This window comes from Anas platyrhynchos, chromosome 2, assembly GCF_047663525.1.
Source record: "Anas platyrhynchos isolate ZD024472 breed Pekin duck chromosome 2, IASCAAS_PekinDuck_T2T, whole genome shotgun sequence".
Taxonomy (NCBI): Eukaryota; Metazoa; Chordata; class Aves; order Anseriformes; family Anatidae; genus Anas; species Anas platyrhynchos.
Window position 1 is genome coordinate 65045388 of NC_092588.1, and position 24066 is coordinate 65069453.

At 38.0% G+C, this 24066-nt stretch overlaps 1 protein-coding gene across 3 annotated transcripts in view; it reads left to right on the plus strand.

Moving 5' to 3' along the window:
* ANKS6 (ankyrin repeat and sterile alpha motif domain containing 6) overlaps positions 1-18787 on the plus strand; it is a 44521-nt gene extending 25734 nt beyond the window's left edge. The window contains exons 10-17 of one of the 3 annotated variants that reach the window (XM_072034870.1): positions 860-1025; positions 1734-1903; positions 5402-5591; positions 7011-7124; positions 9723-9790; positions 11048-11164; positions 12084-12180; positions 13511-13668. In XM_072034870.1, the coding sequence (XP_071890971.1) occupies positions 860-1025; positions 1734-1903; positions 5402-5591; positions 7011-7124; positions 9723-9790; positions 11048-11164; positions 12084-12180; positions 13511-13584 (996 nt within the window). In that variant the 3' untranslated portion in view covers positions 13585-13668. Of the gene's footprint in view, positions 1-859; positions 1026-1733; positions 1904-5401; positions 5592-7010; positions 7125-9722; positions 9791-11047; positions 11165-12083; positions 12181-13510; positions 13671-18015 lie in introns of those variants that run through there. The other 2 variants (XM_038174996.2, XM_072034871.1) reach the window with 2 other exon arrangements.
* Positions 18788-24066: the final 5279 nt, after the last annotated feature.

Here is a 24066-nt window from a genome sequence, read left to right on the forward strand (position 1 = left end):
CTGATCCTGATTTTACTTTTTTTTTCCCTTTTTTTGTAGTGAAAACACAAAACAAAAGGAAAATACCTTGTTTTCAGGAAGCAAAACAACTTTGACAACCTTTGCTTTCATAGTTAGTAGGAAAAAAGAGGTCTTGCTTCCTTAATTACGACTCTTAAATTGAAGGTTGAAGAAGAGTTTATATTACTAGTCCAGAATTGTATTTCTTGTCCGTTATAGAAATGGGACAATAAAGACATTTTAGTAGACGTGTGGAGAAGGCAATTGATAGATCCCAGGAAGGTAAAGTTTGGTTCATCATCTGGAAAGGATAGCTGTAGTAAATGATTGTAGGAAGATGATTGTAAGTGGATAGTTGGGTCCCATGAGGAGCACGTGAGGAGCAGGGCAAGTAGAGGAGAACTAGCCATGGATCCCTCTGTAGGGAATGTAGGGGAATGTGTAGGAGAAAGGAGAGAAATGTAGTAAATCTGTTCTGTAAAATAGGAGGAACAAACAAAAAAAAGGATTCTGCATGAAAGAAGCTTTACATGTGATTTTTTTTGCCACTGTTCATAATATTTCCTATACTGTTTCTCAGGTGCATTGCACGTACGCACATTTTATGTTGGCCAAAGGTTAAGGAGAATTAATCTTCTTTTTTATATCTTCAATGAATGACATGATATATATTCAATGTTACATGCATTTATATAACTACATATATTCAATACATTATATATGTTTTTATAAATGTATTTGTAAATGTAAGATAAGATTATTTTACAGAGAAAGTTTCTGAACTTACAGTAAATAGTCATTGAATTTTTTTTGTTGTTTTGCTCAAGTAAGAAAGATAAAAATTATTTTTATTTTTCAGATGTCTGTTAGCAAAGGTACAAGGCCAGTCAAATTACCAGCATTTGCAAGAAGACCTGCATCTCCTTCAAATTCCAACAACTTCAACCATTCTCCCCATTCTTCTGGTGGATCCAACAACATTGCAGGAATTAACAGGCACGGAGGAGAACTGCATAACAGATCAGGTACCGTGCTTCCCTTGTTTTTAATACAAAAGTCACTTGAGTTCACGCAAAAAAAAAAAAAAGGTATTTCTCATGATCGTAGAAGAAATTAAACCTCTTTTGAGGGCTTGTACTGCTGCATAATCAAAACTTCTATGAACTGTTGGAACAGGACTGAAGTTTGGATACAAAGGGAACAAAACCTTGTATGTAAGGGATATGTAAGGGAACAAAAACCTCACATCTCACACATTAACCCCTGTCTCAGAGAAACCTTGTTGATTTTACTGAGTCCACCAGTGGTGAATTAGGCATATACGTGTTCATTGCTGTGTGTATTTCATGGAGCTTACATGTGTTGCTTGCTTTTTTGTTTAAATTAAAAATATTTTTTAATTAAAAAACAAGGGGTAAACATTGTATCTGCCATTGTATTGTCTCTGTAAAGAGATACGGTGAGGCAATTCATGAAATATATCCAAGAGTATGAAAGTCAACTATGTACGTGCTTGTATAGGCAAGACTGGCTCCTGGTTGAATCTTGTCTCATTTGCTGACAGTTGCTGAACAGATCTGAGCCTTGCTGTTCTTACATGTATTTATGTTCTCTTATTTAGTGCAGTCTGTTTTGAAGAGGAAATGAGTGGTGAAGAAAGGCAAATTGAGGATTAACAGACTTTTAAAAATGATGGTCTCCTTGACGCTGTGTTTGGATTCTTTTTTCCTTAGGTGGCAGTGCAGATAATGTTTTGTCTCAAATCGCAGCCCAGAGAAGAAAAGCAGCAGGCTTACCTGAACAGAAGCCCAGCCAACAGAATAGTCCAGTCCAGCCAACTCCTTCATCCACCCAGTCTGATTTGCAGTGTGCTCAAACTGTTGGCAATGGACATGTAGTAAAGGTACAGATGAATGCAATTTTTTCTACTTCTAAATTGATTTATTTTAATAGGCCATTCCTCAGTCATTGGTGATTCATAAATACAACTGCACGACATTGCACAGCCTAAAATGAATGAATAAGCTGCTACAGTAGTGGAAACTTTTCAGCTCTACAAACCTTCCTTCTCATTACAAATTCTCGAAAGGTCAGACATAATAAAATATGATTTTGGTTTATTATTATTTTCACGCTCTTTTAAAAGCAATAAATGTAATACTTAGGGTAAATGTGTACTATGTTTCTTATGACTTCTTCCTATGGCCCTGACTGAGTCCAGCATTTTTACATGTTATTTAATCCTGAGCTTTCTTTTGAAATGGTATAGCTAGTTTCCCTCCAAAGGCACAACCTGAGTGAAGAACGTGAGATTGTGTGTACTGGGATCTGTCCACCCCAAAAGTATGCATGTATTCATCCATGAGGTGTTATTTTCAAACAGTATGAGCATTCAGTTTTCATAACCAAAGCCAGGTTTTGCTCACGAATGCAGGCTGCATTATCTGTGCTGAATTTCCTGTGAATTTCCTGAAATGGCTTTGCCCTCATGACCTGCCCGTTTATTTTTTTTTGTGTGTGTACTTTGAAGCTAACAGCTGTATAGTGCAAAACTTTAAAGGGTAAAGATCAAAAATCTTTACTCTTCACAGAGACAAATTAGAGAGTAGCATCGTTACAGGAGATGTGGGTTTCACTGTCATGAAATCTGTCTGTTGATTAACATAGGGCAAGTTTAAATTTCAGAGAGCAAGAGGAAGAAAGCACGACTGAGGGTTTTAGTTCTAAATTCTGGTATTCTGCAAATGGTAGTATACATGACCAAGAGCAAAATTTCTCTTTTTTTTTTTTTGGTTATGGAATCTCTAAACAACCCTTTATTTTGTTTTGTGTTCTTTGCATTTGTTTGTGAAATTCTTCTTAGAGTTGTGCCTCAAGAAACAAAAATGGCCATAATACAAAATTACTACCTTTGCTATCTCATTCTGTGATGTCTTATATGGCAACAATAAACAAAATATATATTTAATAAATTAAATTTGATGATAAATGAAGTTACAAAATAGTTTAGTGATTTAATAAGTGAAATTTCTGGCAAACAATGGTCAGAAAAAGAAAAGTGTGCAACTGCTGGCATCAGAATGGTTTTCATGAACAGTCACTTCATCTCTGATCTGTCAGCCCTGATTCTAAAGAGACTACAAGTCACTTTTCAAAGATGAGATTGGGAGCTACAACTCTGCTGGACCCCAGAAGCTATGGACTCATAATCTTTTCTCCCTTCTACCCACATAACTGCTCCCCAGGTTATAAATGATCTGTCTTTTTCCTTCCTGTAGACAAAGCTACTTCATTATCCTTTTCGCTCCCTAAAGTCTCCTCTACTGAACAGGTACCATGTGCTTTTCCTTTCAGAGGTGGTCTGACCAATATATTTCTAATTAAACTCCCAGCAGTTGCTCTCAGCTCATTTTAGCTTGGAAATAATTTCAGAAAGTTGGTATGCCCAAAAAACGTTACTACATTTTTTTTTTCCCCTGATTATATTAGCTAGCCTATTAAGAGATAATACCTGTTCCTGTAACTTTTGAGCTGCAGATCTTAGGACCTGTTATTACAGCAATGCTGCCAGTAAGAAGCTAATTACTATTCCCACTCACAGTAGAAGACATTAGATAATAGGGGATAGAGAAGTAGAGAGCAGTGATGCCCTATAAATCATCTTCTGGGAAGGCAGTTCATCATACTATTGAAATTTTTTTTAAATAAAATTGATGCCTGTGTGTTGGAAAGGCAACAATTCTTTCAGTGCTTTTTGCTGAGATGTCTAGATGAAGTTCAGTCTACCCATTGATTAAAAAAAAAAAAAACTCAGTATAGATGTCCAGAAAATCATCAGACATGATACACGAACAAGAGTTCTCTGTTGGCAGTATGCAATTGCACAGGGATCCACACTGGCTGCAAGAGCTTAAGCAAGCTACTTTTTGGTTATAATAAACATCTTAAGTGCTGGAAATTTAGCACCCATATCCATCGTGGAAATGCTTGAGCCCTCCCGTTAAGATCATGCTGTCTAAACTTAGAAATAACTGATTTAAAAAGTGCTGTGATGTTACACTGCTCCATTTGCAAAAGCTGTTCATGAGGGTATAGACTGTACAAGCCTTAAAGAAGAGAAGCAAAAGGCTGAGTAACAATTTACAGAGTGATTTAATTTACATAAACGCAGGCAATGCACCAAAGAAGGAAGAACATTTTAAAACACGAATGTAAAATAGTAGACTACAGAGAAATTTGGGAATGTATCAAGGGACAAAACATAAGAATGAGCTCACAGTGTTCTGCAGAAACCTCTCAAATCTGTATCGTGCTTCTAGTCAAATGCAGGGACTGAGGACATAGTGCATTATGGTGTAGGACAGAGTAATGGAAGAATGCTACAGACTTAAATTAGTTTTATCTTTTTAATCTGCATCTCCTTGATTAACTAGAAATGCTCCCTTTATGCCACAGCACAGTAGCAAAACTTAAGAGAGCCAGGAATCACAGACTCTCTCTCCTTCTTTCCTTGTTACCTACCTCAGTGTTTTTCTTATGTCTATCTTATAGCATCCTGACTGACAAAAGTATTTTAAGTTAAACTCTGAATTCAAGAATCCAGGAGAAAATCACGTAGACTTCTCTTTAGGTCATATAGTGCAAACATCAAAATGTTTGAAGTGGTAGGTAGATCTAGGAATTTAGGATGTGAGTTACATTAACTGTTCTTTGAAAAGACTGATGTACCTACATATGTTTGGTGTGTGTTTTGTTTTTTTTAAACTCATTTATAATTCACTAATTTTCCCATTTCCATGCCTCCACATTAATTAAGTATTTGTAAAATATTAATAAATCTGGAATCATTTAACTGATGTTGGGTAATATCAAGTTTAAGTATTGATTGGAAACTTTCATTCCAGTGAAGCAAGGTGTTTAAGTGCACCTAAAACTTGGTTTATGCTTGCTACTTATTTCTGTTAATCTAACATGAAGTGTTACTTTAAAATATCATCTGATATACTTTGAGAAGCTTTAATTGAGAGTTTATTTGATTTCTCAATGAAAAAGACCTCTGTTCTGTTGACCTGAGTCAAAATAACTTCAGCTTTTATACGGAGTAGTTGTAATGCTTATATATGGAATTGTTTTATGTAAAATAATTTTCTTATTCCAAAATTGCAGCCTTAATGCATGTGTTTGCCTTAATGAGTTTGAGGGACTAACTCTCCTAGGGACTGACTTAGGATACGTCAGTATTACTCCAATTATTTCAATATAGATCAAGCAGATACTTCTAGTTGTGAATATGTGCTCTGCAGAAATAATATGAATCATAAATAATATTGAAGCATCATATATAGGTAAACACCTTTTTTCTACTTTTTTATTCATGAAATTATTATATCATTAACTATAGCAAAAACTGGAGATGAACAAAAGACCTCCATCTGGGACTTCATCTACATCTAAAAGCACATCACCAACTCTCACGCCTTCCCCATCGCCCTCCCCGTCTCCTAAGGTTCACAACGTGGAGTCGTCTCTCTCTTCTTCTCACAGACAGGCCAAGAGCAACGGTTCCAGCAGTGGTACTATTACAGAAGATGGTGAGTAGGTCTCTGTAATTACATTTATCAAGAGCACATAGTGTTTAAAGCTGTAATTGTACTGGATTATTGTTTATCAGCATGAGAGTGAGAGTTGTTTTCTTTCTAGGAAAAAATACCTCAGTGTTTTCTGATTTGGGATTGACATTCCAGCAGTAGCTGTGTCTATTTATCTTCCAAAAGCTGTGATCTCTTCCAGTTAGAGGGAGATAATTACCATCTCAAAGCTAGCATAGAGCATGTAGGTAGGCCACTCTTACAGCACATCCTTTCTCTCCCCTCTCCCTCTTAGTGGCTTAAATCCTGATTTTCCACTCTTTACTAAGGGTAGAAAATGTACATTCTCCAAATTTGAAGTGAAAATATATTTTTAATGAATTCGGTGAAGCACATCGTTACAGAAATACAATTTTGTTTCGTAACAATTCATAGGTACACGTATCTGCTTTTAAAAGCTGTATTGCTTTTTATCTTTTTTTTTGAATTGCAAAACGTAGCCTTATTTTGACCTTTCATTTTAGGTCACTACTTTTCCAGTGAGATTGCTGCCTTTTAATTTGAAATTTTAGATCTAAATTACATTTATTTTAAAAAGTCCTCTTACCATATTGGAAACAGGATATCAATTACTTCATTTTTTTTTTTTCCCCCTGTAAACATTTCAAAAAAGCGAGAAAAATAACATGACTCAGAATCTTTTAAATAAGAAATGTGGGTACCTTTTATCTAGTTTCTGCAAGAGGCACTTTTCCTATTTCTGGTGGGTTTTGCTTGTTTTTGCAAGTGTCAGGATTGATTTTTATTTTCGTTTATTTTAACTTTGTACTGGCACTGTACTTCCTTGTAGTTGACACTAAAAGGAGGTGGTATTTGACCCACTTTCTGTCCTCTTATCATGGCTTAGCTGTAACATATTGTACTGACTGCTGGAGAAAATCCTTTCACATTTTAGTGCCATTTTATAATGATGGCTTGATAACATAAGAGTTGTCAGTTTAGAAATATATAAAGGGAAGAGAACTGGTTCTTGGATAAGAAGGGGAATTCTCCAACCTATCAGCTGTTACACTCTCCCCTTGAGAAGCAGGGCTTTATGACTACACTGCTAGTGCCGCGATACAGTGAGTTTCCTCTGTAGCAGAAGTATAGATTGTCAGGAGCCTAAGTAGTTTGGGGTTCACTGTGCTTGTGACTTTCATACTTGAGTGGTCCTTTAATTCAAGGGCTTTTCTTACTGTGAGTTTATTTAGGAGCAACAAGTCAGAAGCCCAGCAGTTATCAGTAGAGTAAGTTATGCAATGTTAAATTTCTTTTTATTTCAAGAAAATTTAAATTAATTTTCTAATTCATTTTCTCTGGTTATCACTGTGAAGGACCAGTAGGCAGCGTGGTTCAGAAGTGCGCATGGTTTCTTTTTAGGCAATCAGTTGGTGGACCATCAACAGCTTTTCCCTATTCTGAGAACCAGTGATGTAGAGAATCATGAAAGAAACCATGTGAGAGTAAAAGGAGGCTGTGAAAACTTGGAGAAAGGTAATCTTACCCTACTCCTGTAGAATAGTACTAATAGTTGCTAAAAAGGAGTAATGTGGCAAAGCTCCCAGAACCTTTATAAAGACGTAGGTAGGGAGAGTAGGTATGGGTATAGGATAAGTAAAGCAAAGATTTTGTGAAAAAGCAGAAGTGACACATTATGCAGTGCAGGATATATATAAAAAAAAAAATAAATAAAGGAGAGGATTCTGGGGTTGTTCAAACTTAGTGTATAATACAGGAAGAGGGAAAGAGAAAAAGAAATCCTGAAAGGCCTACAGTTAAAAACGTTGTCTAAGTTAGTGAAAAGTATTAGAATTACAGTTTGTTTATCAAAGAATTGTAGAGTTGTTTGGGTTGGAAGGGACCTTAAAGATTAGCTATTTCCAACCCCCTGGTTACGAGAGTTGGCCTTCTTGGCTGCAAGCACTCACAGCTGGCTGATGTTGAGCTTTTCATCCTCCAGAACCCCCAAGTCCTTCTCTGGAGAGCTTCTCTCAGTGAGTTCTCCCAGTCTGTGCTCACATCTGGGATTGCCCCAACCCAGGTGCAGCACCTTGCATAGACTTGTTGAACCTCATTAGGTTCATGTGGACTGACTTCTGAAGTTTGTGCAAGTCCCTTTGGGTGGCATCCCTGCCTTCTGTTGTATCGACTGCATCACACAGCTTGGTGTCATCTGCAAACCTGCAGAGCGTGCACTCGATCCCACTGTCTGTTGTTCATAAAGATATTAAACAATACCAGTTCCAGGACAGACCCTCTGAGGGACACCACTCGTCACCGGCCTCCATTTGGACATAGAGTTGGCCACCACTCTCTGTGTGCGACCTTCAAGACAGTTCCTTACCTACTAAATGGTCCCTGCAATTGAGGGCAGCTCTTCTGCTCCTCTTGAGGTCTGTTTGGGTGTAAGCTTCTGCCTGGGGAGGTTGTGGCCCCTCCATTAGGGTTTCAGCCTCAGCCCAGCAGTTGTGGTAGATGGTCACCATTGTTGTTTCAGTAGAAGGCTTCTTCCAGTTGCTCCCGGAATAGAAGAAAGTGACTGGCCACTCTGTGATATTATTTATGACAGCAAGTCTCTAGGTTTTAAAGATACTGGAATTTTCTTCCAGCCTAAAATTTAAGCACACCAGTGTGCTGAAAAGTGAGAAGGGTAGCCAAGCTAAGAAGAAAAAAAGTTGATAATATATCTGAGGGCTTCTAATCTAACTTTTATTTTGTTTCTTTAAGATGGTATTTTTCATCAAGCTGTGTGAAGTTCTCTCACTGCATTTTTACAGCTGGCTATCTTTTCCCATGGACTAACCTCAGTTAGGGTGCTAAAGCTTTTAGCCTGAAACCATGTCAACCCTTACAAATCATGTTAAGCATACCAAACAAATTGGCCTTGAGGTAAAAAGCCAAACTCTAGCAAAAATAAGACTCAGCTGGAGTTATCACTTCAGTTTTCTGTGAGCTTTTCTGTGTGAACAAGGAGGCTTCCAGAATGCTGAACAGAAAAATGTGTTCATCTCAAGATACCTGATGTCTTTTGAGAAGCTTAGAGAGTGAAATTCTCTTTCATGTTTCTACTGGGGGTGAAAGAAATAGGACAGTCAAAAGTCAAAGAAGTGAAATAAACAAAAGCAAAATTGGGAGTGGAATGGTGATTATCTTTACAATAAATGTGAGTTTATATAGAGTATATTTAATATTGTTTTATGCTGTAATGTTTTCATTCACGTTCTTCATTTTGACTTTGATTCTCTCATTCAGTTGATCACTGGTGATACTGTCAGGGGTGAGGGGGAAATTTTAGTCAATTGTGACAGCAAAGTGATAAAAATAAACAGGATCCTGAAGTGAGAGAGGTACTGTATAATTAAGAGAGTTAACGGTGGGTTGTTCTAAAACTGCAGTTGTCTTTTGACTGTCTAATGACATTTTAAATGTGTGTTAAGAATTGCTATCAGGTTCTCCAACTTCTAATTTCCGTGCTCTTTGAGAGGAAACCCAATATCCAGTGCTGTTATCCTGGGAAAGTAAGCTTATGGAACTTAAATTCTGGCCAAGCTTCATCTTAGCTGGACTAAAGCTATCTGTGTTTAATACTGGATGCCAGGTACTTGAGGCGAAGAAGTTTGGATATACCCTTGTTATATCAGGGTTTTGAACGAGTGACTGGGTAGTTGCTTGCATTACATCTTGCCTTCCTGGATCATGATACAGAAATTCAGTTCAGTGCCTGCTTGAGGAGTTTTCTGTATAGACTGTGTGATCTGGGTCAGCCATCTGGGGCCAAGCACCTACATTTTAGACATGAAAATGCGTAAGTTTCATGTGTACATTTATTTAAGATCCTTTTTATGAGGAAGAAGAAAAAAGGATGCAAAAAAAGAATTTTATCCTAGCAAGGTACAATTAGATAGAATTACAGTATATTGAAGTAGGTGAGAACACAACAATATTTTTACTTCTGATCCAGAGTAAATGTGATCGGACTTTTGCTGTCATGTGTCATTGTGTGAAATATATCATTTAATAATATGCCCTTAGCAGTTAGTTAGTGATCTCAACTAAAATTGATCTTTTCTGACCCTTGTTTTGTTTTTGCAGATGAGCTGACTGGCATCCTTAAAAAATTGTCACTTGAGAAATATCAACCTATTTTTGAGGAACAAGAGGTAATTAAAAAAAAACAAAACCGTTTTAGGAAAGTATGGTGCAATACGCATTGCATTAGAATTGTGATCCAAATTATCAACTTTGAAGTTGTACAACAATTTTTGGCTGAAGGACCTTGAAACATGGATCAAGTGGTATTTCTGGAGTTCTCCAGGAAACTGCAAGTATCAGTGTTCTTTACAGCGAATTTACAATTTTGTTATAGATCGATGCTTCAATTTTTTCTCCCTTTTTTTTTTTTTTTTTTTTTTACATCCTGATTTCTCTCTTTCTGTCTGTATCCAATGGGCATAAAGATTTTATAGGACACACTGTATCATTCCTGGAATCACAGCGGGAACCTTCCTTGCAGATGGAGAGCAGCAGGGTGCGAGTCACTGAGATGGCTGCTTTCTCTTATCTGCTGTGAATAAGCAGGAGATTTTTGGGAAAGCTAAGCATCACTGTAGATGAGACCCATGACAGTGACTTGCCTGAAGGATGGAATTAGAAGACACATTACTGAAAATAAGTAAAAATAATTCATTACAGTGTTTAAGGCATTATCAGATATGAGTAATACCTGTATGTTTGGTTGTTTGAAGGCAGAGGGCAGTGAATAGACATGTAATAGATTGCCACTGCTGTGGAGTTCAGGATTCAGCACCGTATAACAAATTCTTTAGCTGCTTCACAATGCACTGGGCTTATTATCCTTCCCCTGAGTGTTAGGGAAGAAATCATTTTGTAGAAACACTTCTGTGTGTGAAGTTTGTATCAATATGAAGTTTCAGATGTTTGTTTTTATCACAACTTTATGGATGTTTCGATATAGCATAAACTCATATATGAACAAACCCTAAGTTTTCCTCAGGAGACACTGGAAAAGTACACATAAGACTCTGAAAATTGAAAAATGCTTTTAAAAAGTAGAGAGAAAAACTGTTGACTTATCCAACTAACTGCTACAGTAAGGAGAGGATTTTTTTTTTTGGAGACTATATTTTGTATTGACTGTGCTTTTCTAAAAACAATATAATCTAGGAATGTTTAAAATCTGTTATTGTATTATCGTAATTAGCTGAATTATTAACAGCTGATTTAAAACCTAAGAGCACAGTGGAAAAGTGGGTACCATTTGGTGCTGGTAATTCATTAAACATTTTTGTTCCACAGTGTTTCCAGTGAGTTTATACAACTTACTAAAAAAAAAAATCTGTCCTTCAATAACGAATCGGTGCTTAGATAAGTACTATTTTTTGCTTCTTCATATGCAGGTGGATATGGAAGCTTTCCTTACTCTTACTGATGGCGATCTGAAAGAGCTGGGTATTAAAACTGATGGATCAAGGCAGCAAATTCTGGCAGCTATTTCTGAACTGAATGCAGGAAAGGTTCGTTTTGAAGTACTGTGCTTAGTAAACTAATTCAAGGTTTGTTTGTGTTGTTAATTCAACATATATTTGAAAATTCAGTTGCAGATGTTAGATAGAAAAGCTAAACAAATGTTTTCCAAACAAAACATTTAATGTATTTGGTTAGTTGAAAGCACATTACTTTGTGGTACTCCCTGTTCTTTTACTAACTCTTTCCTAGTTCAGTAATTGTACAGTTCTTTTGCAGAGTATTGACAATCATATGAGAAGCTAACTCTAACATGAACATTGGTCCTGTTACAGTTAGTGAATGTTGATTTCAGTGTCACTAAAAAGAATATAATGAAAAAGGTCTCCTTTTTGATTTTTTTTTTTGTGACTATATAAGTAGCACTTATCTGATTCCTTATATTTTTGAAGCCATTTAATTTTATATTCACAGTTAGTAATTTGAGGAATAGTGTAGAGTAAGGAATATTTGCATCAGAGAGAGATTATGGACTGGAGCATCTCTTCAATTACACCTGCTGACACTGCTCAGCTGCTTTTTAAGTTTCAAGGTTCATTTTCTCTCCATGATACTGGAAACTCAAATAAACAAAACATAAAGATAATTCCATCAAGTTAAAATTAAAAGCAGCAGGTGATAAGACTGAAAAACAAAACAAAACAAAAAAACTTGAGGAGGTGGGTGATGTTCCATGCTTTATAGGCATAGAGAATATCCTGAAAATGCTTCTACTGCTGTCTGGCAGTTTCAGGAAGATGACTACAAGGCTTTCTACATATCTGGGAGGTAAGGATTTGTTGTTCTTCCTCGTAGTGCACTGTGACTCTCTGGGCATAGAAACGCATATTTTCATATCTTTTTATGAACTCATGATAAATTAATTTGTAAAACAGAAATACTTCATTTTAATTTATTTTATTTTCACAGGGACGAGAGAGACAGATTTTACAAGAAACTATACACAACTTCCACTCTTCCTTTGAGAGTAGTGTTAGTAACACACGACCTCCTGGTCATTCCCAAAGTAAGTAGCACCTGGCATTAATTGAACAATATATGAGTGCTTCTAATTAATAATTGCTAGAGGACAGAATGTGACAAACGAGCTAGGGAACCACTATCTGGGTTAATGATTGATGCATGTCCATCTCTTTTGCTGAGACTGTAGAGAAGATTTCAAGGTAAAGAAGTATCTGAAAGATTTTATGCACACATCAGCATTATCTGAAAGGAGAACAAGATATTTGTTCTGCATTTATTACTACTGAACACAGAAAATGGATATAAGTGTAGCAAACTATAGTATATGATGAAGGGCAGCAGTGGGAGGTGAGTTTCTGTATGATACGTAGTTTGTTTTTGCATACTGTTCATATAAGACAGTTTTCCTTGGTATAATCAAGTATATTCAATAAGATTGAGGTTTGCAATTTAGTATACTGGCTTAAATGGCTATCTTAATTATGTATTTATGGGTGTATATATTTATTTTTATATGTAATATTTTTATATGATTACCTATAGTAATATATCTATAGTATAATATAGAAATACATATAGTAATACAATACAGTAATACATCTATTCCAACCATCAGTGTTAATTGCTAGCCACTGTTGGAGAAGAAGCTGCATTTTAAAATGTAGTATCCATAATCAAAATCTAGATCTATTATCAAAATGTATAGAAAGGTGTTCCTGACCCGCAATGAGTGAATACATTTACTACAGTCACACCTAGATATAAAAGCCTTAAACCTGCCCTAGCAACCACCTGAGTCAAAGGCAGATAGATCTACATCTGTTACTGAAGATCATTCCTACCAGCATTTCTGGATCTGTGTTTGGGGAGGAACAAGAAAGCCATTGAATGGCCTTGAGAAATTTACCTTCTTAGGTACTTCTTACTTTCCTTCAGCTGCTTATTTTGAGGTTTGCATTCACGCACACAATTGCTCCACTCATTTAGTGGTTATGGTAAATAACATTTGAGCAATTGTATGCTTTGGTATGCCTAAATAATGAGTGTCAGTCCCAGTCGTTCCAGTCTCAATCAGCTGAATGTCACTAGATCTGTGAAAGCAGGTGCAAACAGTAGGTCTCACTGCTGTCTTGGTGAAAACTGGGCATTGCTGGGGTAGTTAGGCTACTTTTTCTCTGTAGTCTGCTTGGCTGAAAGCCACTGTCAGGTGTCACTGTATGCATAGTGCAGCTTACTTCCCATTCTCGGAGCAGTCATCCTTGTGTGGGAACTTCTGGATGTTTCTTGATAACATCCCAGACTTGAAGAGCCTCTTCTGTAGGTACTGCTGGGTGAGCAGAAGCTGATATTTGGGGTTTGGTAACATGCTGCAGGGAACTGGAATTACTCAAGAGCTGAAGAAACATACAGATGTAAAGTGTCTCCAAGCAACTTGTTGGTGCCTTGAAGACAGCTAAAAAAAAGTAATGGTGGTCCAGAGCTGGTTAGAACATCCTTTTGTATGAATTGAGGCAACACTTGCTCCTGCAGACCAATTGACAAGATGCTGCAAGGAGGCTCATCAGAGATCTAGCTTGTGGGTTTTTGTGTGTGAGAGCTTCATGAAGTAGATTTGGCTGAGAGACAGCAACAGGAGCACTAACAAAGGAGGAAGAGGAAAAGTGCATATAGATTAATGAAGTTTCTGCACCAGGTAAGCTGCTTTTTATTGTAAAAAGTAGCAACGGGACCCTTATGCAATTTCTGGAACTTGAAGTGATTTCCAGAAATGTGTAATATTTTAGAACATATGAGCAGCTGTACTGAATCAGATCCAAGATTCATACAGCTGTGTTTGGCTATTTCATCTGGTCTTATTTGACATTTGTGTTGAGAGCTGCTTGCTTTCATTTGTTTTGAACTTGCCGTGTCTTTTGTTCATCCTACCAGATCAGAAGATACAGTAGACAACTTGTTTCCTCTTCACTGCCTCCATGCCACTGATGGTTTTTCAGATATCTGACATTATTCTTCAGTCATATATTTCTTTTTTTTTTTCAGATTGAAGACTTTCATAGGCTGCTTAAGCATTCCCTTTGCTATAGTTGTTCTATCCTCATTTCATTTCCTACTATATCCTTTCAGACTTGAAGATACCATAAAACATTCAAGATGTAGGCATGCCATTAATTTACACATGATACAGTCATTGTTTTTCAGCTGTCTTCTCTGCTTTCAGTTCTCTTGCCCTTTCCTGTTTTTTTCTAGTACTTGGCCTTTTTTGGCTACAATAGAAGACTGAATTGGTCCTTATTGGAACTGTTTGTTACAACCCAGATCATCTACTGAGTGTGAGCTCAGAGATTATCATTTTATATGATATGCCTTGCTTCATACTAGTTCATTTTTATCAAGTTTTGTCTGCCACATTGTCTGGTCAATGATGTCTCATGAAGTCCTTTTTCCAGTTTTCTTTTTGCCTTTGTTTTTATTTACATGGATAACTTAAGAAAATTTGTCGCTTGAGTCTACCTGCCTTTTTCCAAGTCATATGTCGAATATCCTGAGTCCTCGTGCAGATCTCTGTGAAATGCTACTGGCGAATCTTTCCACCATGGAAAATTACTATTTACTCCCACCTTCTGTCCTCTGCTTTCTTGTTGCAGGAAGAACAGCCAAAGTCATGACATACACCAATATGGTCAGATCATGCTCTCTCTTTATTACCCGAATAGCCTGACTTTTATAGCAAATCTAGCAGGGGTGGATAGTGTCTCACACAAGATTATTGGTTGAAAATAAATAAACTCAGACAAAACACCTGCAAGAAAACAACCCCCTTGTGATTAGCAGTCACGTAGATCTTGTCCTTGAAGCCAGCTGCTGGCAACAATATTTTTAATTCTTCGATTGGGTGATAAGGGAACATCGTTATGGCAACTCCTCGTAGTCATCCTGGTAGCTTGGCTTGCTCAGGTGCAGCACGTCATGGCCTCCTTGCTGTTTCAAAAATTCCTCAGCACTTTCTAACCTGTTAGTTATCCATGCAAGATATGTTTTTACTCTGTGGCTTCTTCATTGTCTTAAGAACCAACCTTTGGCCTTGTGAAATAAAAATCCATGCATCAAGTGGATCTCTTTTGTCTATGAGGTTGTTGGTACCTTCAAAGAATTCCATTAGGTTGATGAGGCAATTCTTTTCCACAAAATTTCAAATGTTCACTATTTCAATTCTTTGTCATAGTTCATACTAATCTGCCTCTTACTACTGTCATGTCTGTGGTCGAGGTTTCCCTGGATCCACTAGAACCCTTAGAAAGATGAGCATCAATTCTCATTTACCTGGCAATTTAAACAAGAACCTGCATTTGGAACTCAGCAGTTCAGCTGCTTAACCACTGAGTCCCTCTAGAACCTTTGGCTTAAGAGATTTGTTGTTACTTGCTTTGTGCTTTTGTTTAACCAATACTTCAGGTTAAGATACCTTGGAGTGAGTCCCACATAAAGAAGGGTTCTGAAATGGAAACCTTCCCAAGCTTTTCCATTGTGTATACATTTACCTTTTCTGATGTGAACGTAATTTCCTAGCTTTTATTACACTCTAATCATTGGATGGCATCGTGGCATCTGTAACAGGCTGCCTTATCTGATGTGTTTGAAAAATATGTGAAATTTTTATGCTTTTTGCATGGTCCATAACCACCAGTTTCTTAAGAAGTCTTCCTAGGAGCCTTTCTGGGCACTTTGTGTATGAACACCATTAGCAAGAAAGCCACCTGATGATTCTCACTTTCAGAAAGCCAGATGTAGCTCATAGGATAATAATATCCTGCTCTTCCAACTGTGTCAGTGTCACTGTTTCATACTTATTACTGTGATTTCCTCAGTATGTTGAGTAATTTTAAAAGCTCAGTACCTAAAATGAATTGGCTGCAAGTATAGCTTTGCCTTTATGAAGTTTCCAGCCTTTAGGGATGTAAAGAAGGTAATGAAATGAGATTTGAACGTACCCATAAGGCTCAGAAATGAAAAAGCAGGAGAAAAGAAACTTAATTTCTCACTTTCTAGGGATGTAGCTTATAATTCTGGGAAGTCTGCAGACTGACTACCATCACCAAACTCATGACTCTGTACAACTTCCCCACCCTTCCCACATCAGCAGCTTCATTTTTCCAGTTAGCTGCAGTTCCCCAGAAAACACCCCATTCCCAAAGCCTGGACTCAGCACCTCTACTGCTGCCACTGGGTTAGGAGCTCATCAGACCTTCTTCAAGACGTCAGGCAGCAGAAAAATAAAAATGTCTATGTGAACATTTCTGGGATGGAAAAGAGAAGAGCAGTAATTATTTACATTTACACTTCTAAGAAAGCATTAGAAGAATAAAAAAAAAAAAACAAACAATAAGCAGAAGTAGTAAAAGCAATACCATCAGAAGTAAAGGCTTGATCATGTAACTAATTTCACACAACAGGTTTGTTTAGAGAAGATTCTGCAGTTTCTTGATATTTTTTGGCAGTTCAAACTCAATTACTAGTTGGTTGTATCCTCAGCTACCTTCTGGTTGAGCAGCTCCTTCTGAGGTCATTGCTTCTGAACTCTATGATAGTCGCCACAAGAACTAGTAGAAAAGTTGTCAACTGTATGTTGGGTTTTGGCAGCTGAGCTACTTCAATTATAGTAAGGTTCACTGTGGGAAGAGAGATTACTTTGTATGTCAGGTTCTGTGTCACCCCTGGGGCTGGCAGTGAGATGATTCTCCTTTGCAGAAAACAATAGGCATTGACATATATTTGTTTTCTGTCAGAAGGATATTGAGACTTAGCTGCTGCCAATGATACGAGGTTAGGCTGCATGTCCAGGCTGTGAGAGCTCCTTATTTAAATCATTGCCTGAACTGCATAAGACAAATGACTGCTCTACCTGTAAGTAATGCAGTGGCTACTGGACCCGTAAGCTGTAAGGATTTGGAGCACTGCAGTTCTCCCTATTCTGAACAGGCAAAACAGAACTTGCACAGAGAATGTTGCCTTTGTGTCTTTTTTAGGGGAAAGTAATTGGTAACCTTCAAGAAATTCTGCTGATATGAACTAATTGCAAGTGTGAACATCATGGAGTTTTTGATACTTTGGTAGTTTCCAAGGGGGAAAAAAAAATGTAATGCTGTTCTCATAGCAGGCAGGAATTAAAGGGAATACCCTGACGTTGGGTAGTGGCACTGAACAAAGGGAGGATGTAGGTACTGGAAGAATAAGTTGAATGTTCTGCAGATGCCGGTGAGATGAAGAAAAACTATGCCTATGATGAAAAAGGAATATGGTGCCATTCAATCTGTGATTAATATTATTTTTTTGCAGTAATTCTGATCTTGCAGTTTCACTTTACCTAATATTTTATGTTGCATATTGATACATACTTACACATACATATCTGCAGATAAATATATAGGTATTTACAAAGATGTGACAAAAAAGTAGAAGAGAGTGGGGAGCGATTTATGTATTTGCTTTCCACTTCTGAATTCAGAGTCATAAATATCAAATAGAAATTATCCAGAGGAGAGAAGTAGAGAGATTGCAGAGTAAGACATAAGAGCAAAACCAGTATAGACTTGCAAATGGAAAGGTACACACGGAGAAAAGAGAGATACTGGAAAGGTTAATGGCAGCAGATGACCTTTTCGCCCTGGTTTTGATTTTTCATATGTTCTCCGTACAGGAAAGGGCTTAGGATGAGTAAAGTGAATTACAGGGTCAAGTTTTTGGAGTCTGATATAACAAGATAAAGAAATATGAACCTGTTTGTGGTAATTGTGGAATTAGTCTGTCTTCTTTGAGTAAAGCTGTGAGTCTTGCTGGCTGTAGGTAATCAGATTTTATTCTTATTTTTTTTCTTTTACAGCACCTGGCTGCTCTATAAAACCACAAGAAGCTGTTGCTACTAAGAGGTAGCTACTGGAAAAAAAAAGGATTTTGTTCTTACGGTGAAGTCTGGGATCTTGCTGATTCAATCCCAGTATAGAAATGAAAATTTGAAACGTTAGTCCTAACTGCACCTATACAGAACTGTCTGAAGTAATATCGTTTATAATTCCAATGCCACAAAGCATCAAAGGAAGTAATAAAAAGATTGCTTCTGCAGTTCAGCTTACAAGTTGAATTGTTCAAGGCTTCATTGGTTTGGATTTGAGAAGAACAAAGAAAAGCAGGAAGAACGAATGGCCATATAAGATTCATGTTTTCATCCTACTTTTTAGTGCCTATAGCTGAAGAACCCATAGGAAGCCTATGTGGGCACAGTCAAGAAGAACGGGAGCACGGAAGAAGGAATGAAAATCACCATGAATGAGAGCTTCTACATGGAGAAATACATAGCTGAATATGCCTCTGTTGGCTGAATATAGCCAAAAGAGTCCAAGTTGAAAATACAATGGCTTCATGAGGAGGAGTCTAAAGGAAAAGCAATGCTGCGTTCTTCAGTAACTAAAATACACTTTATCTACTCAATATTAAGAAGTTAGAACAGCAGTAAAAGTAAACACAAAATACCTATTTGTAAAAATAGCACTTTATTTAAGGAACTGCATAATCTGTCACTGATATTTAAACATAAATAGTATTAAAGTATTTTATATTGTTGATCCGTTGTTTTGAGAATAAAACCATTTAACTGATGTTGTCTGGGTTTTCTGAATAGTAACACTAGCAGATCTTCAAAATATGTTTGGTTGTTGTTGTTGTTTTTTTTAACTTTTATGTTTGAAAGGATTAGTACAGTAATTTTTGCTTTATATATATATATATTTAATTGAGCAATTAAAGTATAAGTAACCAGAAACCTCTGATACTATTTTTGTCTGTCTGAAATCTCACAAGTCCATTACTTGACCACTGGTTAAAGTCATTGTGAGTCAGGGGGTACTTAATGCAGGCAGAATCCAGATCTTGGAACTCCAATGCAGGGGAGTGATTTCAAATAATTCTCTACGCATCTAAAAATTCCGCCTTTCTCCTTCTCACTGTACTGGTTTTGGTGGAGTTCAGCAAAAATAGGGATAGAAGTGGGTATAGTGACAAATAAAGGCAGCAGTGGCAGTGAAAGGAGTGATGCCCTTGCTATCTCTCAGCTTGCCTCAGGTTTGGCAGCTGAGTCTGAGATTGACTCAGCCACCTGAGGAAAGGCTCCAAGGTGCCAACAGCAGCCAGTAGAGCAGCTGAGCTGTACGAGGTAGCAGCCACTGAAAACTGTTGGTTTGGCTTTTTTGTTTCTTTGGGTTAAATAAACCCATTAAAAATGTCACAATAACTTTCTGAAGTTAAACCTTTTTAAAAATACGCGTGTAAAGTAACCATCGAATTAGCTAGGAAGGGAAGCATTTTTCTTAAGTAGGAACTGTCTATTACGGTTAGGAGTTTAGAGGAATGTAGGGTGAAAGGTACGATGTTGTAAATTTGTGGAGACTTTATTGAAGGAAAATATAGTAAGGAATAAGGGTGGAAGGAATAAGAAGAGGACTGCATTGGAGAAGTATGTCAGCCATAATTGTGCAAAAAGGTAATCTGCCTTTGAAAACAGGTAAGGAATAGATACATTCTGCAACAAGAATGCTTCCTTTTGGTTGCATGTGCAACAAGAGCTACCCATCCTGCTAAGTGCCAGCTTCAGTATTGATTTTGTGGCTTGCTAAGAGGTTCTTTGCAAAATGTTTTACTGCTGCTTCAATCCAAATGCCTAAGGACTAATTACACAGCTGTGCTACCTTGGGGCTGACCTTGAACACAGGTAGCCCAACTCTGAGGAGGAGAAGAAGAGGTTACAGAGGGGCAAGGCAAAAAAAGATGGTTAGCAGCTGGTTACAGCCATCTAGGGCTGTTATTGCCCTGAGGTCCTTGGTGGTCATTTTATTGCCACTTCCAATGTTAACAGTTGTGTTAACAATATTAATTTCCAATGGAAATTAACAATGCCATTTCCAATGTGAACAGTAATGTCAGTATTTCAAACAGCCCTGTTTGAAATAACTACACTGTGCGGAGAGTTACCTTAAGCCAGCTAACAGGAAATCTGAAGGTGAGAGGGCTTCAGCAATTCACGTTCAGAGCTTGCAGGCCCTATTCTTTAAAAGGAGAAATATTCACCTGCAGTAAACTGAGGTGGGGGAGTTCCTTCTTTCTTTTAAAATGTGGCTCGTTGAGGTCCCTTTTCCGAAGGATACTGAATGGCAGTTTAAAGGTTGGAAGATATGTTTTTTCTGCATTCTAAGGGGGATTGAGTTAAAATATACCACTGCCCAGAAGGCTGCAGTAATCTCAAGGCTATATGGCAAGGTTTATTTCTCTAGCTGAATCCTCTCTGTGCAGAAAATAATTCAGAATTCACCAGGTGTACCCCTATAAGGCATGAATGGGGAAGAGTTAGGATCTAGTTTCCCTGGAACTGAGGATATAAACAGCATAAATTTGGGAATGTGGGGAAAAACATTAAAATGAGCAATAAAGATTTAGAAACACAAGCCTATCAAAGGGGATTGGAGCACAAGTATAGGTTCTTTATGTCTACCCACCAGGTAGAAAACCTTTCTTATGCTATCCCATCCAGAAGTCTCAGTATCTAAAGAGTTAGCTTTATTAATACAGGAACAAAAATGTGTGCTTTTAGAGTTTGGGGACTTTCCATATCTGGTGCTGCACTTATTTCTTACAAGGTGGTCTGTTTCCTTCTGCCTGAGTCAGATGCAATTGTAAGTGGAGGAACAAGGAGTTATGTTTGAGACCAACACCTACAGTTTTGTTTCTGTGACTTGTAGCTGTATAAACTCCATTGCGATCAGCAGAGGTCTAGTCAGTACAGCCACTGGGACCTCAGACACCAGTATCTGACCAGCCCAGCTCAGGAGCTTGAATCAGTTGTCCAGACATCTGCAGGCACTTGCATGCCCTAGGGTATCCAAAGCACGTGTACAGGGTGCCAGACGTGATGCAAAATGAAGGTTAATTAAAATCTATTTGTTGACTGCAGGCACTCACTCGGACTGAGACCATTCACAGCCTAAGACTGTCATTTCACTGACCTGTCCTGACGTGTCCAAAGTGAAAAGCTGTATCCCCATTTGCTGTTTGCTCTCTCGGTGTCCTCCTTTTTAGTTTAAATGAAAATCTTTGCTAGCAAAGTTTGGGCTGCTTACCTGATAACGAATAATAACACCTTCCGAGATTTGTAGAATTAAACATTAGAGGTAAAAGTTCTTGCTCTGATTAGCCCAGAATTATGAAGTTGATTAACCTGTAGTTAATAACCCTAGGATGTCTTACTTGACAGAGGAGCAGTGCTATTTTACAGGAAGCTCTTATAGCCTTCTTGCAATTCCATTTTCTTTATTCTATGCTTCAAGCATTAATCAAGATCAAATTTTAAATAGAGGTATTTCATTATTTGGAAATGATTTTAGCAGTCATCTGTAGTATTGTTCATGCTTCAGCAAATGCTTCAGAAGCCAGGTAGCTTCTCAAGGGAACAACTTTGGTTTCCAGAGTGAAATGGGAACATAAAAGTTCTCACAAACAGGTATCTTTAATACTAAAATCATTTGAGTTTAGAATTGCTTGGCTTGTCTGACTCTGACACTAATAGCCCCAAACTTGCCACTTCTAGATTTTATCTTATTTTATTTCAAAGCCCTCCTGGCAGTACATTTAGTGGGAACAGGCTTTGTCCATTAAATCTGAAACAACTTGTGCTTTATTTAAAGCTCATTTGGAATACTTAATTTCCAGTCTTTCAGAAGTTTGTATTATTGAAATAAACTGTTAATGCAGTGTCCTCCTTAAAGCGTGCGTACAACACTCCAAAGAGGTTTGTCTGGTCTCGAGAGTGCTGTATCGTGTCAGCAGAGTGAACTGGGGCACAGTTCTTGAAGGTGATTAAACAGGTAAAGGTGAATATAGGAAAGCAGACCCATTCAAGACACTTTCTTAAGTGTCTAAAAGAACTCTGTGTTAATGCATATACTTGATATATGGCTCCAAGTTCTTGTTTTTAGTAAGCCTGAGCTATTTGTAATGCCACAGAATCGGTGGCCTCCAATTAGCTGGAGCAGAGATTTCCATTTTGCTGAGTTGCAAAACAAAATCACTTTTGCAGTAATGCAATACCAAAGTGCAATGGATTTGATCACTACAGGCCTACTTTCAGCTTTTCTCAACAGCTTCATGTATGAATTCCATAAGTAAATTCTTCATATATGTTTTTTTCCAAGTAACTCTCTGCTGCCAGCTTGTCCACACAAGGGGAAGCAGGACAACAGACTGAAAAACACCAGAGAGAGAAGCACAGGTAGTATTTCGATTGAGATCCAGGATCTGCCTCTCCTTTTTTGAATAGTCAGACTTCATATTCAGACTGGGGCTCACTTTCTTCACCATCTCAGGACTCCAAAGCACTCATTCTTTATCACAGACTTGCTCTCGTTCCTTTGCTCACAGTGGAACAGACAGCATCATTCTCTGGTAAGTCAGTGCTGCGTGCAGAGGTCCATGCTGCAGACCTTCCAGCAGTCCGAGCCACAGATGACAAAATACAGCCCCAATCTACACATGTTCTCCATACTTTGTATCGTTGATCTCCTACCATGCATTTTAATTGCTAACTTAGTGTGCGTGTCACGCACACACACAAGCTGTAGTCCTTACGAATGCTGCAGGTTTATTTCACAGAATCGCTGAGGCTGGAAGGGACCTTTGGAGATCATCTTGGACACCCCCCACCCGCCCCACTCTAGCTGGTTGTCTGGGGTCATATGCAGTCAGGTTTTAATAGACTGAGACTCCGAAACTTCTCTGGGAAACATGTTCCAGTGTGTTTGGCCACAATCCCAATCAAAAGTTTTTCTTTTTTTTTTTCTTTTTTTTTTTTTTTTCTTACACTTAATTTCTTGTGCTTCAATTTGTGCCCATTTCCTCTTGTCCTGTCACTAAGCATCACTGAGAGGAATCTGTCTGTGTTATCTTTACTCCCACCCATCAACTATTTTCACACATTGATAAGATCCCTCCTCATCCTTCTTTTCTCCAGGCTAAACAGTCCCATCTCCCTCACCCTTCCTATGATGCTCCAATCCATTCATCATCTCAGTGACACTACACTGATTGTTTCATGATGTCCATGTCCTTGTTGTCTGACTATACCTACTCCAGATGTGCTCTCAATGGTGCTGAACTGTGGGGAATAATCACCTCACTCCTGCAGGTGGCACTCTTCCTAACTCAGCCCAGGACAGCATTGACCTTCTTTGCCACAAGGGCACATTGCTGGCTCATTTTAACTCGGTGTCCATGATCCCCAGGGCCTTTTCAGCAAAGCTGTTTTCCATTCATCTGCACACAGCTTGTACAGGTGCATGGGGTTATTCCTCCAATGACTTTGCATTCCCCTGTGTTGAACTTGATGGGATTTCTCTGCCCAGTTCTCCAGCCTGTTGAGGTCTCTCCAAATGGCATCATCTGGGTTATGAATGAAAAGACTAAACAATGTTGAACTGAGTACTGACCCCTGGGTACATCACTCTTGACTGGTCTCCAGCTGGACTTAGTGCAGCTGATCACAACCCTCTGAACCCGGTCATTTGTACCGTTTTCATTTCTCCTCACTGTCTACTTATGCAGCCCATACTTCATCAATTTGTCTTTGAAGGTGTTGTGGGAGGTAGTGATGAAAGTCTTACTAAAGTTGAGGAAAATATGACTCAATATGTTTCTCATCCACTGAGCCAAATGTTTTACCATAGAAAGTTGTCAGGTTGGTCAGACATGACTTCCCCTTTTTAAATCCTTGCTGACTACTCCCGAGCACCTACTTGTTTTAAAATGATTCAAAATGATTACCAGGATTATTTTCTCTATCATGTTCCCCATAATCAAGGTGAGGCTGGATCCTCTTCCTTGACTTTCTTGAAGA